Genomic DNA, 16,296 nt, shown 5'->3' with positions numbered 1-16,296 from the left:
ATATATATATATATATATATATATATATATATATATATATAAATACTTTAAATGTGCAGTTGGTCCTTTAAAATGTTGGTAGGTATTTCAATCTGAAAAACTCACACAAAGAGAAAAGACAATTAGGAGAAATGTATTGATACAATTACTTGGTCTTTGCCGCTCAGAACTCTGCAAGAAACATAGCACTTAATTTTGATAGATATGAATGAACGGGAGCAAAGAATAGGGCTGTTTGCCCCCCAGGCCTGAAACTGGTGGTGGAGTGGAGATGAAGTTGGTCAGTCTGTAGAATGCTGGTTAGCGAGACGGTATGCTGAGCTTTATGGGGAGATCCAGTAGATTACGTGAGCTGATACTAGAGCTTTACTCAGGGAAGATGGAAGTCCAGTTGGTTAACACAGGTTGAGAGAACCTGTCCATGATGAGCAAGCATGGAGCGACAGTGGAGAGGAAAAACTCCCCGTTGGGAAGAATCCTCTGGCAGAACCAGGCTCAACATGGTGGTCTTCTGCCGGACCAGTTAAAATGAGACAGGGGATGCGGTGAGAGTCCGGGAGGAATGATAGTCTGATGAAGCTTTAGCTACTATGGTGGAGGAGGGGCTGGAGGTGGGTTGAAACTGTCTCATCTGAATGAAGTCACACAGCGCATCCACTTGCTGCACACAGGAGCAGACATGTACATATCTGAGGCCTTTAAAGATTAACTCTGGATGCCAATTGGCTTTCATCGAGGTGTGGTTCAAAGCTGATTAGCTGTGTCACAGGTGGATGAAGGAAAGCAATGAGTTTCTTCAGTTGAACTTCTGCCTAGGCTCCATTTAGCAGTTTCAGTTTCTCTACAAAATTACCTTTGACAGTTTTGCCTCAACAGCTTCAAGTATTTTGTAATATTTTTTTGATTAGCTTTTTTTCTAGAGACTGGAGTTTGTTCACATTATTTCCAAAATTTCTAAGGCTCAATCAGACTGGATGGAGAGAATTTGAGCACATCCAGTTCCAGGTGTCCAAAATCTCGATTGAATGTCAGTCTGTAGTCTGACTGAAGCATTCTTAAAAAATATTTTGTCCTAAACCATTTAACTGCAGCTCTAAATGGAAGGTGATTGCCCCATCACTAAAACCTCGAGTAATAACCTGTACCTGTACCTTTATCCATCTTCTTATTAACTCTGACCCTGTCTGTTTAAGTTAAGGGATTTTCATGGTATGATGCTCTTTTTTAATACAAATAATTAATAATTCTACATGTTTTTCTTCTTAATGGATAGTAAAAAGAGGCCAGTATCAAACTTTTAACAGGACTTCTTATGGCTTTCTTCACGTATCGCATATTTGTCCCACTTTCCAGGAAAAATGAAAGATACATAGGCATAGTTGTTACCTTAATACAAACTTCTTCATAAAGCATTTTTGTATGTTTGTCTTACAGACTGAATTTCAATTTTATATGCAAAATAATTTAAAAATCATACATCCTTTTCACCACTCTTAACTCCACACTTATGCTCTAGTTTGTGTAGGAATATCACATTAAATTCCAATAAAAAACATTATTTAACTGCAGCCTTGTAATGTGACAAATATGGGAAAATTGCCTTTTGTTTTCATGTTTTCATTACTATGTTTTTATGTATAAATCTGTATGTTTTAAGACAATGTCATTAATGTAGCAAATATTCCTTTATGAAGGAGTTAAAAAATTGGGTAATATCATTCTATCAAATCTCCTCTTTTAACAATACAGAAATATAAAATACAGAAATATAAATACTGAGAGAAGTCTGAATTTCTTAAATGGATTCTTTCAGGCCTGAAAGCAAACAATTTTCACTAACTGGGGCTAAAGCAAATGTCAAAATCAGAAACCAAAGTACATATGGGTTACATAAGATCTGATGAAAATTTTGTCTTTGTGTCTAAATACTAAATGTCCTTTATTGTACAAAACTCTGTTTCGTAATTTGAGGGCAACTTCTGATACAGTATATAGTTTTTTTTCTATGCCAAGATACTACCTTTGGCTTTTTTTGTCACCAGATGTTCTTTAACGATGGCATAAATGATGATTTGCACACAGAAGCCTAAATCTGCCATGAAACAGACACTCCTCAGAGATGTATATTATACAAGATCTATAGACAAGTTAATGGATGAGAAGGATACAGCGACGCAGCATAATACTGTGCAAAATATATTCCTCCCAGTTCAGCCAGTGTGGAAAAGCCACATGGATTATTAAATGTTGCAAACGCTGCTTCTGCAGCACATTGCCTCTTAATTTGACACGGGACATTGATGTGTCAGGCATAATCCACCTTTTAGGTTTAGGCATTCCTAATAGTTTACCGATGAGGAGAATCCATTAGAAGGATTGATACTAGTGCTGGGCAAGATGGGGGACAGTTTCCCACACCTGCACGTAAAAAACACTGAGAAGATGGAAGAGGGGATTGCTTTTTTGTTAGACACCAAAATTGTTGCTGAACTGTAAGGGTTGTGTGTTTGAGCATCAGTACTCTTTTAAAAAAAAATCGATTTTGTCCTGTTTCTCTCCACTGTCTGAGCCTGTAATCTGTGATACAGGGCATTTGCCCAGTGGGCCGCCGGTCCTATTTTCAGCATGCGAGGGCCGGCCCTCCTTAAATCATACCGGCCCCAGCACTTGCTCTCCGGCGAAGCTCCTATCTGTGACAGTAAATAACTTAAGGAGCTCAAGGAGTAATACAATATTAACTATTTCAATGATGCATGCAGTATACATAGCCATCCTTGTTATGCACATCCTTGTGACGGTTAGCATATGGTGTAATTTGCTATTTCTTCAAACTGTAAAACCCTTCCAAAAACTAAATTATAATAAAACTAAAATGCTTTCTTTAAACTAAACAACATGTTCCTCTTATGTTTGGCGATTTTATATTTGAATATTTTGCAAAAATATGTTGCAGTGCATGATGGGGTTTTGCATCTAAAGGCTAGCGTTTCCCGTCTTACATGCATTGTTGCCAGGTTGGGATGTTTCCCAATCTGGCAGGTTTAGGATGGCCGTCTATGGGTAAAAAAAAAAATTTCTTTAGATTTATGGCCTAAGTTTTGGCTCAAATTGGGAGAGACTTCATATATCCAGGCGGTGTATGAACATTTTTTGGGGTGTCGTTCCCAGTCCGAGCCTGGGTTTTATCATCCTATTACTGTATAACCTTCTTCTGACTAAATAAATTATTATTTAGCTATTTTTCCTATGTGTAAAACTGTTCTGTCCTTTCGGTAAAATGTGTGACAACAATTTTATCCAACAATGGCCTTGAATGTAGGTTTAAATCGACTAATCAAAATGTATGAAACAATATTTTGTACGCTATACATCACCTTGATGTTCCGTGGATGTATTTTTTTTTCCCAGTTAATCATGTTGGTGATAAAGTTGTAGCTCTCACCTTCAGATTGTTGTTTATGGCTCTTACTTTCCACACAATAGTAAAACTTATCATAATGTTTTGCCTCATTCATGTAGGACTTAAGTCTATAAAACTTACCAAATTCATTATTTGTTCTGGTTCTCTCTGTTATCCCCAAAATTTTAATCCTTGCAGGTATCGAACGTTCGTTTCCGAGGACGCCGGTCCCAACACGCTTGTTGCCACAGTCCTGGCCAAAGATCCAGATGGCGATGGCATAACCTACTCCATAACCGCAGGCAATGAAGAGGGAAACTTTGTCATTGACAGCCAGAAAGGTGATATTTCTTAATTTCCAGCTTGACATTATACTTCCACTTCTCACACTAATTGACAGGTTTGCTGTCAAATGATTTTTTTTTTCTAATGTACTGCTGCTGCAGAGGTGTGTTAAACGTCCTCTGGATAAAACGTCAAAGTGGGATGAAAGTGAAACTACTAATTTACAAAATGCAATTTCTCTGCTTTTTAAGGGCTGCTCCCTGTGCCATTAGGGTTATGAATTAATTTAATAATAATATGTTGTGGAATTTCAATACTTCTGGTGTTTTTTGTGCTTTGTAGAGAAAAAACTAATGCTTTCTAGCATAAGTGACTGCACAGTTTATCTTTTTTTATTTACCCTTTGATCTGAAACCAGTTGAAATCTCTGTGACATTTGTCACCCAACCCTTTCAATTCAATTTCACAACAACTGCTCTATCATAGCTCACATCTCCAGGCTGTGCACTGCTGGCTCCTCTTTTTTCGTGTCATCTCTTTATATTCCTTTCTGTCCTCTCTCTTTATTCTAATAATGAAAAAGTTTCATATTAATATATATATATATATATATATATATATATATATATATATATATATATATATATATATATATATATATATATACATAAATGATATGTATTAATTTTTATGATTATTTCCATCCTCGCCTCCACCGTCTTCTCTATTTTATATATCAAACTCAGGAAAGTATAATTTATTAGCTAGAGAAACTGGTGTTGCAATACCAAACAAGCTTGACATTTAAGGCAGGAAGATTACTTTGTACATTCTATAGTTCACCTATTGTAATGTATTGCTGTGATAATATTATTGTCAGGTGTTGCCATTAATGGCATAGACTCTACTTTTGTCTGCATGCATCAGGAATTATAAGTTAAGGGGGAGAAAGGACCATAACACCACTGCAAATATGTGTATTAGCATTCTGTATTTTCTTTAAGTGCATTAAAATAAATTACAAAAATGTAAAAAAAAAAAAAACTCGACAAGAAGATGAAAAACGAAATCTCACCATGCTCTCACTTCAGTGACTCCCCCCCACATCATAGGCAGATTGTTTGTTCGGCAATTTTTGACATTTCTGCATTACTTTTGACGAGAAAGATGTTGAATCAGATCCACCATCCTGTTATCCGATCTTTTTATCTTTCCTGTTATATAAAAGCAGGCAAAAGGGGCCAAGTTAAATGGCTAATAGGCTTCTGCTGAGCAATAGGGTAACTTCAAACCAGACTCCCCTCACTTCTTCCTGTTTTCACTCAAATGCTTGTGCTGCATGTGCATCTTCAGGGCAATTATTGTATCAAAAATGTACCAAAACCACAACTGTGAAATTAGTTTTTGGCTGTATGCTGCATATCAGATTTTTACCTTTTTGTGGACTTCTGTGGAGGGGCTTTTTCTTTGCTCTTCCCTCTTCATACTAGAACAGCAGCATGCAGGCTCCATTCTCTGCCATGTTTTACTGATAGCTACTTCCTCTCTATGCAGGCCCACTGTTGCAATAAGATTCTCATGACTAATGGAAAGGATGCATATGCTTTATTAGGACACAGCCTATTTTATGATGTGTATATTAATGGCTCTGAGCTTTCTGCAGGTTTGATCCGTCTGCGCTCTACTCCCCTGCCAAAGCTTCAAGGTTTGGAGTATGTCTTGAATGTAACAGCCACAGATGACAATGCATCAGGCGGGCTGCACCCTCTTAGTTCTAATGCCCGGGTCGTCGTTGGAGTTGATGACGTTAACAACAACAAACCAATATTTGAGCAGGTGAGAGTCTTTGCTAAGACAATTGCTGTGCTTGGTAAATTTGAATTGCTCAAATGCTGTTGACATTTGGGACAGCTTATTAATTCATTTTCATATTGGAAATGTCCTAGCATATATTTATGCTTGCTCAGTTTTCCACACTATTTTTTTTAAATGTTATGCGATTCACAACTATAGAGCAGAGCAGAATCTAATTTGTCATTTTATGTAGCAGTATAATGTCAAGGATTTGTTTTTTGTTGTCCTTGTCATTGATATATGTAATTGATCTGAATGTACAGCTATTATAAGGCATTACTATTTACACCACAGACCAAGCATTTCAAAACAAGATGTGATTGGTATGGAAAAAAGCATTGCTTTGTTGCTTTCCAACTAAATAGTCATGATGGTTCTTCAAAGAAACTGTTTTTCTTTTACAATTTACAATTATAAGCCATTTCATTCTTGCTGTGACACATTCATCTTGCCTAGATTGAATGTCTTTATGGCAGTCTCCTCGACCATCAATACCTAAACTTATGTAAAGATTGTTTATGCATCTCAATAAAAGCAAAGTCAGATCATGCAGTGAAAATATCTTGTTATCCATTAAGCTTATAGTGATTTTTTTATGCATGGCCCTTTGACTGTAAATTTCAAGTTCCTGTAAAATGTATTGCCTCAGTTAACCTTGTCTCAGTTTTTTAATGTAAACAACAGTTGTTTTATTTCGAAGCAAGACCATCATCTCTTCCGCCCACGTCACAAAGGTTCTGTTGTATGAGAAGTTTGTAGGAATTTTGCATGCTCCGTGGGCCACTATCTACTTCTTCCCCTTAAGTTGATTCAGCTCCTTGTTAATTTAAATTTAAATTAATTTCGTACTGAAATATTCGCATTTTGTTCAAACATACTTGTCTTTAATACCTGTAGGTAATCACATATCTGCCCTTTCTTGCCTCCCAGTTAAAAACATTAGGTTATATTTATTTTTGTGATGAATCCATTTAAATAATAATAATAAAAAAAACACACTCTTACCTCATGTTTAATTTAATTGTAAAAGGTCTTCTTAAAATATTTGATTATAACTTATGTGTGTAATTCTGTTCTCCAATTTTGACTAGTTTACATGTGGAGAATTTGGGAGATCCTCATTCCAAATCAAAATGATATAACTGTAAAGTGACCCACTGTAGTAACACATTTGAGATGGAGAGTGTGTGCTTTAGGAACATCTGTTGCATGTGGACATTGTGGCTTAAGTTGACATTAGAACCATGAACTTCAGTGTGCATTGAAGAGGATTTTATTTTAAATGTGTAGATGAGAGTCAGCCCTTCTTCAACTAAAGTCAGTCATGTGCAAAAGAAAGTGGACTTGACAATTCAGATTGTGGATCAATATCTACCATGAATAGGCAAGTTTTAGTGGTTTGGTTCTTTGTTTTTACTTTGCAGGACTCAAGGAAAGTGGACAATTTCATCATGTGATTGAAAGGCTGCATTGCTTAGGACTTTTGTGGTTAAAAAGTGTGCCAAAAAGAGGCTCCTTCAATTGAAAGGCTCCTCTAAATTTTTCACCTTTACATGGGTTATCAAGAAATATCTTATGGATTGAAAAAATTAGATCTGGCTAAAGTAGCCAAATATATATATATATATATATATATATTTCTTTAAGTAAGGTGGTTTATCTCAAATAGGATGAGGAGGCGTATCATTTTGGGGAGCTTGGAGAAGAGCTTCAACTGAGGTGGTTTTGTCATCGGATACCGGTACCTTTTTGATAAATCTCTTTTAAAGGTTTAATATCTATGTCACAAAGAGAGGAGACACAAACACAATGGGGTGTAGGAAAGCCTTGGGAGGATGCTGGAAGGTTTATTTGTGTAAAAGAAAGCCTGGCATTGGTAGTTGACCTATAATCTGACATTATATAAGTAGCTAGCTATAAATTTGTTGATGGACTATTTTCACTCCATCTCTTTATACTGTTATGCCTTATTCTTTTATTCATATTCTTGTAGTCTGTTCTGGATGATCTGAAATCTGCAGAAATAAAAAAAAACATGATTGTATTTTGGTGGCTGGCCCAACCCTTATCACTGTCATGCAGTTCTGCGTAATTCGGACTTCTCTTAAACTTCAGTCGTGCCTCCCTCTTCTCTCACCAGCTCTCTAATTTTCTTGGAATTCTAATTTCGCAGGCTTCCCTCTCTCTCTTTCCCAAGGGTTTCTATTAGTCTGCACAACCCACTCTATCTTTAGGCAATCTGTCGGGATTTCAACTGATTTATTAATAAAAGTGCAGTATCATCACAATATGCTGCACCTTCTTAATGAACTTCCTCCCTAATTAGAAATGACGAACTTCCTAGAGGACGCTGGCACGTGGAGCCTGCGTTCCTGTGGTGTTCTGGGCCATATGCAAACTCTCTGCAACTTTTGCAAATGCCAAGTTGTACTTATGAACAGCTATAGAATTAATGTTTTAGGATTCTGAATTTCTTTGAACAGCTAAAGAACACCCTCTGCTCACGTGTTTTGTCCCATCTCATCTCTCAGTCCAAACTCATTCTTCGAAAACTCAAAATGTTTTTCTCTGTAATAGCCATTCTATCAGAAAGGAAAACCATTCCTAATCTGGTACATATGCAAAAACAAAAACTGTTGACCGTGGGCACCCCAAAATAATTTAGTTCAAGTGTTTTCTATATCTGTGTGCTCCTGATTTAGTAATTGTTACATTACATTAATCTACTGTGCATGTCCGACTGATCTTGAAGCTATTTGATTTACTTTAAATCTTGTATTCTCAGTAATGCAACACTTCCTGACAATATGCCGTACATAACAATCCTTCCTTGTGCTATTTGTCTATGCTTTGTCTTCCTCTTCTTCCTCCCCCGCTCTTTATCTCAGTGCCAGCAGTACCGAGAGCAGGCTTCAGTGCTGGAGAACCAGCCGGCGGGGACTTTTGTGTTGCAAGTGCATGCAGTGGATGCAGATGAGGGAGCAAATGGGAAAGTGAAATATGGCTTAATGCATAGAGACAGCGCCATGCCTGCCTTCAGAATCCATCCAGACACAGGTAAAGAGTTGTGGATTGTTGCAGGGCAAAATTGGTCTCAATTATACATGAAACAAAGTGTGTCCTGTAGATAGACAGATCTGCAGTTAAATGGTACCTGACATCTGTAATGATCATTGTAAAACAAAATGTAATATGAGAGATGAGTAATGCATTGAGAAGACAGGCCTTAGAGAAGATGTTTAATTATTTATAATTTTAATATGAGATGTCCATGGTGTAAGAATATAAGTGACAAAACATATAACTGAGCAGAGGTCTGAGGTTTATAGTATCTCTTCAGTGTGAAAAATGGTTTAACATAACTACTTGAAATGTTAATTTGTCAAGTTACGTTTTCCGTCAATCATTTTCTCTCCAGCTTTGGTTGTTTCTTCTTTTAACTTAACACTTAATCACAAAGTTTTGCACTTCTTCAAAGGGAGACTTGAATTGCTAAGTATAAATTCATAATTGTTTACTTGTCTGGGCTTATGGATTGATGGATGGATGGACTCAGTTGAGAGAATTGGAAAACTGCTGAACGGATGAGTGAATTTATAAGCAATCATGTGTGTATATTTGCCAGAGGGTTGATGAAGGGCCTTGATTATGGTTCTGACTTTACAGGAGTGATTGTGACAGCTCGACGCTTCGACAGGGAGCGGCAGAGAGAGTATTCAATTACAGTAACGGCCACTGATTGGGCAGAGGAGCCGCTCATTGGCATCTGTCAGCTCGCCATACAGATACTGGACCAGAATGATAACAGCCCCAAGTTTGAGAATTTGCGCTATGAGTGTAAGTGTTGGACATATATTATTCATGAGCCAAACATAGTAAAAGTGAAGCCTAGCCAGAACAATAAACAATACAAAGACATAAATAGACAAGGCAGATGTGCAATTTGATAAAAAAAAAAGAGTCCATACATAAAAAGATGCTTTTGTTAATAGTTAAAATATTACTTTTTTAATGCACTTTGTGCTTCTTTCTGGTCTAAATTGTAGTACAAATAAAAAAATGGGTGGTACCATTTATTTAAATGATCACTGTAGGTTTGTAATGGTGGATCGAATTGATCGTGGCTTTGTCTAATGTGTGCCAAATAAAAGCCATTAGGTGTTTAATAGTGATATAGATAATTAAAGGAAGAAAGTCTACTTTATGACGTCCCCTAACCCAGAGTTCCTTTAGAATTTGACTTTTTCTGCTTACCTAATAAAGAAACACCTTGTTGAAGTTTCCACGAATCTTAATGGGCATGGATGTGATATTGATGTAGAGCTTTTCATTACTGAATTGATTCTTTCTATTTTAGGATAGGATTTCCATTAACTATTTTATTACATTCTGAAACCAAGAATTCAGTGCAAAGTTCCGTTTTTTTTTTTTAGATTTTCTTTAATTCGTCCAGGTTCAAAATTAAATTACGTATACAAGCTTTTATTAAAATTTACTACCTCGCTAGCTAATCTTTACTGGATGTTTAACCACCAGCCTTTGGAAATCTTTTCTTTTAATATTTTGGATTAATTTTGTTTGTGAAACGAATAAATGTATTTAATGACTTTCCTATCTGTTTACTCACATGTGTTGGACAAATCACTTCTCAGTTAAGCCTTTTGCCATGCACATGCTCAGCCCATTGCGATGTAAAACTGAAGCCAAGAACAAATTTGAACTTTATTTAAACTAAGGGTAGCGGGGTCAGACAATTAAATTTTTGAAATAATTAGGTCATTCACAACCATAATTGTTTTTGAATGGATAAAAAAGGAACCCAGACATTTTAAATTAGCTTCAACAGTTCTACTAGAGTGGTGATTAGTCAACCAAATACATATGCCACCAGCTTTTTCATAGCAACTGAAAATTGGTGGCTGAGATGCAATTTGCTGAGAGACATCAAAAAGGAGTCTCCTACTGTAGAAGTCCAGCATAAGAATTGTGCTCCCAACTCTTATTGACATTGATTGAAGTTGTCTTATGTTGGATCATTCAATACTAGAAGAAAGAAAAACCCTCAAAATGATTATTAATAGTCAATGATAAGATTCACTCCTTTGGTAGCTTTATGGATATTTCCCATGATAACTCAATGTAATGTGACCTTTATCATCTTTCACTTTGTGCTAAGTCAAAAGAACAAAAATTTTTATTAAGTTATGAGAAATAATTTATTTGTTTTCCTTCCTAGATTTTTTAAGAGAAGACACCTTGGTTGGTACCAGTTTCCTTCGTGTTGCAGCTCATGATGATGATTTTGGTACTAATGCAGCCATTACTTACTCCATGTCAGTGGAGCAGCCTGAGTACCTGCAGGTCAACCCTGTGACTGGATGGGTCTTTGTCAACCAGCCCATATCTCAGGTATGTCAGCATTCACTAGGTCTTTCAGCAAGCACACATGAATATATAAATTCATGTTTACTGTCTTTATAAGGGCTTTGTATTTATTTGCATTAATTGTTCATTAAATGAGAAGTCCGGTCAGCAAGGAATAATCAGTGAATCATTATCTATAGCTAAAACTAATATGCTCGCTGTGATTTAATGAATTAAGCATTAATCAGTAAAAAATAAAAACAATAATATTTATTGCTCACTCTTGACATCTTTCGGCAGTGAAGTCACGTTGTGGTAAGCCGAAGGCCATTCTCTCAGCTTTACAAGCAAAATCAAAATCTGATTATTGATCCTCCACGGATTCGTCATTTGATTGCCAACTTGAAGAGGGAGGATTTTCCATTGAACTTCTGGCCAGAGAAAAAAACATGTAATATGTAGCCAACATTTCGAAGAACAATGTTTTCAAGATGAGTTGGATAATAGCCTGTTGTGACAAACACCATATACAGCATTGGAACTTGCTCAACAGCCGATACCGCACTGTGACTTCACAAACCAGTAGTTGGCAGTAGTGTTCTTTGACAAACATGGATGTCTCCAGTCAAGCAAATTCAAATGAAAATTACTATACAGTAATTAAAAACGCTTTTCATTTATTGAACATTATGTAATAATTTCATATTTAAAGTACTTTCAGAAGTTTGAATTCTGATTATGACCGGACTTCTCCTTTAACTCATATGGCCTAACCCAAACCCCAACCCTAAGCCTTAATAGAACCACTGCCAGATACAACTAACCATGACCTAAACTTAATTTACACCACCATATCCTCATTTTCCGAAAATGGCATAATTTTGCTGGTAAATTATTAGAAACAGATATCTCTCAGCAGCAAGTAGAAGTCCACACACAGTACAACACACACATGCACAGTCAAAATGGCTGCATTAGATAGTAGCCCGTGGGTCTGTGTCAACAAAGTTAATGAACAAGTCCCATCAAACTGCCTCTGTCTGCGACTACCATTCTGCTCTCTTTTCTCAGGGGTTTTTGCATATGGGAAGCACCACAGAGAAAAAAAAAAAACAGTTCAAGCTAAACAAATGATTCAAAGCATATTTAACAATGTCAGATTCCTGTAGGTAAATTTGAAGACTACCACGCTAGGCTGAGTTGTAAAAGAAAGTACTTATCCTCTTGCTTGCTGCTGATGACTGTTAATGGATGGAAAACATTTTAGAAGCCATTTATCACACAGAGCAGCTGCATCCTTAATTACTCTGACTTTCATGCATTGAATTTAAGACATTTTTGGTGCCATTTATAGTCTCATACTTTAGAAGGAAAACTGGCTGCAATCGGCAACCAACATTTTTTTCAAATGTTTTAAAGGCATGTTGAAGACTGTCATTATGCATCAAGCCTTAATGCAAGCTGTAACACTAGTACACTACAAAATAGTCACTTACCATATTGATAAATGAGAGAATAAAATAAATCTCTCTGTTCAGTTTAAGACCTCCTATTATTGTACAAATAGTTTTTCCTTAAGCAGTTTTAAAAGATATTTTCTCTGTGGGAGCTATAGTTAACAACATTCATTCTTCTTTTAGCTGTGAGCGGTCATTTATTATTTTCTATTATAAACTGAGGCTACGTTACGAGATGTCTATATAGGTTGGCAGGCAATTTAAAACATGGTGTTACAAATGGACCTAAAGATTATGGAGTACACATTTGAAACTTTCTTTAGCATCTCATGTAACGTTAAGACGTAACCTTGTGAAGTTGTCATTCGTAACTGTAGTCGTCTGACTTTGGTGCACTACCAAAAGAATGTAGGCTGTTAACTTAAATCTTAAATATTCCAGTCGCTGCAGATGCTTCCAAATCCGGTATATGCCATGAGGGACCAAAGTTTAAGATGATTTAAAAGGGGAAAAAAAGCTAACGTTTGCTGTAACTAGTTTTGTCTTCCTTGAATCTGCTGAAATCAACTCTGAGTCTATTATTTATAGTTCTTATCTTACAAATTTAATGAAACTTTTCCAAGCAAGTTATGAAATAATGTTGTATATTATATGGCTCTTTGTATATTCCAAACACATGTGAAGCAAAATGACTAGAAAGGAAAAGGGGCCAAAAAGACCAGTACTAACCAAAGCCCAGCTAAATCTCTGAAGTAGTTGAAGGAATAAACAACATTACTCCTAAATAAGCCTCCATGGAAAACTAAAGTTCCCTTTCAAATAGCTAGCTTCTTTCATAGTTTTTACTTCCTCTGAATTTATCAACCAGTCTCTAGTACTGAATATGAATTAGTAAGCCAATTTTCTTACTTTTGAAAGTAAATCTAAACAATCAATAAATCCTTTAAAAAAAAAAAAAAACTTGTCTGATTTGGGAGACATTTAGCTTGAATTGGTACTTTTTGTTTGCAACCTGTGAATGACTTTTGACCAATGTGTTTTTTAGGCGAAATGCAGACCTGTTTTAGTCAGAATTAATCAGAAGAAAAAGCAACAAGTAGCAACCCAGTGTTTTTGTTGTTGTTTTTTTTTAAGAAGCATACCTATCCTGGTAAGAAAATTACAAAATAATAGTCTATGGTGTATTTACATGGGACATTCAAGTTTTTATTGATAATGCATAACATACCTTTTTCAAAGTATAAATGTAACCCATTGTCATCTGTTTTGGCTACAAAATAAAGATTAAAAACTGAATGCTCCTATTGTGGGACAATAACAGCATTCTCTTTATGTCACAAAGGTAATACATGAAAATTACTGTTCATTGCAGCGCAACTGATGTTTTTTTTGTGGCAACAAACTGGGCTTTGTATCTCACAGTTTCAAACATCTTTTTGTCAAAGCACACCCTTTCATCTTATATTGTTAGATGACACTAAAATGTATGTGGTTTCACTCAAAAGTCTGTTTAATTTATGCACTATAAAAATATATAAGACTTTTTTATGACTTTGAGTATATCTCCTGTTACATAAAAAACAAAACTTTATATACACTGCTCAGAAAAATCTTAATGTGTTGACAGCAAAACAACACAAAAGTCATTAATTGAAATCAAATTTATTAACCAACGGAGGCCTGGATTTGGAGTCACACGCAAAATTAAAGGGAAAAAACACAACAGATGTTTTGGAACAGCTGATCCAACTTTGATGCAACGCGGTTAAAACAGGTCGAAATTAGGCTCAGTATTGTGTGTGGCCTCCATGTGCCTGAATGACCTCCCTACAACCCCTGGGCATGATCCTCAAGAGTTTTAGGGTGGTCTCCTAAATGATCTCCTCCCAATTACTGGACCAAAGCATCCGCCAACTGCTGGACAGTCTGTGTTGCAATGTGACTTTGGTGGATGGATCGAGCCATGATGTCCTAGATGTACTCAATCGGGTTCATGTCTGGCGAACAGACGGGGCAGTCCATAGCTTCAATGCCTTCATCTTGTAGGAACTGCTGACATACTCTAGCCATATGAGGTCTAGCATTGTTCTGCATTAGGAGGAACTCAGGGCCAACTGTAACAGCATAAGGTGCTTGATGACAATCATGGTACCTCTGGCGAGCACATGGCATGGAGGGCTATGCGGCCCTTTAAAGAAATGCCACGCCACACCATTACTGACCCACTGCCAAACCGGTCATGATGAAGGATGTTGCAGGCAACAGATCTCTCTGCACGGTATCTCCAGACTCTGTCACGTCCATCATGTGTGATCATTGTGAGAACAGCTTGCATTGATGTGCCACAGGTAGCATTGATGTAAGCTGTACTACCTAAGCCACTTGTGTGGGTTGTAGAATCCATCTCATGCTACCACGAGTGTGAAAGTAATTCCCACCAACATCCAAAATAGACCAAAACATCAGCCAGAAACCATAAAGGTGGTTTGTGGTCCCCAGGACCTGCAGAACCACTTCTTTATTAAGTGTCTCTTGATAACTGTTAATAATTTCCAACTGTTGTCTATTCCATTTCCAAAACAGCTTGTGGAATTGATTGTCAATCAGTGCTGCTTTCTAAGTGGACAGTTTATTTAACAGAAGTTTGATTTAAATGAAGTTACATTATATTGTTTATGTGTTCCCTTCTTTTAAAACAGAGTAGTTTAAAAATATATCTCATGGTACTTCACAAAAATGTACCAAGAGATATCCATCCATCCATTCATTTTCCATTTTCAAATGTCATATTAGCATAACATGCATTTCCCAGAGTACCCAAAGAAAATCCAGGTAGTCGGATGATACCAGGCAGGCAGAGGTTTATGTGGTTCATAGATATATTTCTCATTAAATCATATGTTTGTTGATAACAATACGTACAAATAAAACTGTCTGGTTTTATTGTACCTGTAGTATTTTCAATCCAACTAAAACACTACACATTTTTTCTTTTTTTTTTTTTTTTTTTTTGTTTCAGGTTCAGTTCCATTCTGTTTACATTTTTTATAAGTGTGTTGTTGACTTTCCCTGACCCAACAGCACTCTCCATGCTTTTTGTTTCTCTGTTATTCAGTTGTTCTTTTATGCCGACACTTACCTTTGCACTGTAGGGTTGTTTATTATTTAACATAGGTTTTAGCATGCTAGTATCGGAAGTCCACAGCAATATTGACTGTCTGATTTCAGTACTAACCTCATGCAAAATTAAAACTGGTAAGCCTAACCCTTGTGAAAAGATAATACTACATATTTTATAATGTTTTTAGTAGCTGTTATAATCATCCTGCAATCAGGCTGAAGCTGAAATTATGAACATATTTGTGTTTATATTTTCAATTTATAAATATTCTGAGACTAGCTCTATCTATCTATAATTTACTCATCACATGTCAGATTACAAAATAACAATATAATCAGTCTTAGACCACTTTTAAATAGATTTAAAACTAATTTATCAGCACATTGCAATGGTTCAGCTGCATTAAAGGGAGAAAGGCAACTGAACAGAGGCAGCTATTTTTATCTCTTACTGTAAGACATTGCAGTGAAAGCCTTGGTACACGAAGTGTCAAAACATTGTACAGTAGCTAGATCTCCACAGAGAAATTAGTGAAAAGGATTTGAAAGCTTGGTGCAACTGTAACCAGAACACATTATATTTTCTGGCGCAGATAAGAAAACTTTTAGGACTAAAATTTAATTTAATTCCTTTGTTGGATGCAAGCAGATACTAAGTCTGACATTAATTTATTTTAAAAAGCGACAGCTGCTTGCACCAGATTGGACAGCATAGATTATAACTTTTGTTCCCCGGCTTTAAGCTTTTCAAAAGAGTTTCTCCACAAATACTAATTAAATAGTCTTAAGGATAGCTAATGCCATTTGGAAATCAAA

At 36.2% G+C, this 16,296-nt stretch overlaps 1 protein-coding gene across 1 annotated transcript in view; it reads left to right on the top strand.

Moving 5' to 3' along the window:
- LOC107082447 (neural-cadherin-like) overlaps positions 1-16,296 on the top strand; it is a 169,694-nt gene that overhangs the window by 76,719 nt on the left and 76,679 nt on the right. Inside the window, exons 7-11 of the mRNA XM_015371134.1 lie at positions 3,599-3,741; positions 5,349-5,521; positions 8,428-8,596; positions 9,206-9,376; positions 10,776-10,948. Of these exons, the coding sequence (XP_015226620.1) occupies positions 3,599-3,741; positions 5,349-5,521; positions 8,428-8,596; positions 9,206-9,376; positions 10,776-10,948 (829 nt within the window). The remainder of the gene's footprint in view (positions 1-3,598; positions 3,742-5,348; positions 5,522-8,427; positions 8,597-9,205; positions 9,377-10,775; positions 10,949-16,296) is intronic.

Source organism: Cyprinodon variegatus, unplaced genomic scaffold, assembly GCF_000732505.1.
Source record: "Cyprinodon variegatus isolate N-32 unplaced genomic scaffold, C_variegatus-1.0 Scaffold54, whole genome shotgun sequence".
In the NCBI taxonomy this organism is placed as follows: Eukaryota; Metazoa; Chordata; class Actinopteri; order Cyprinodontiformes; family Cyprinodontidae; genus Cyprinodon; species Cyprinodon variegatus.
This window is presented reverse-complemented; position numbering and strand designations above follow the sequence as displayed.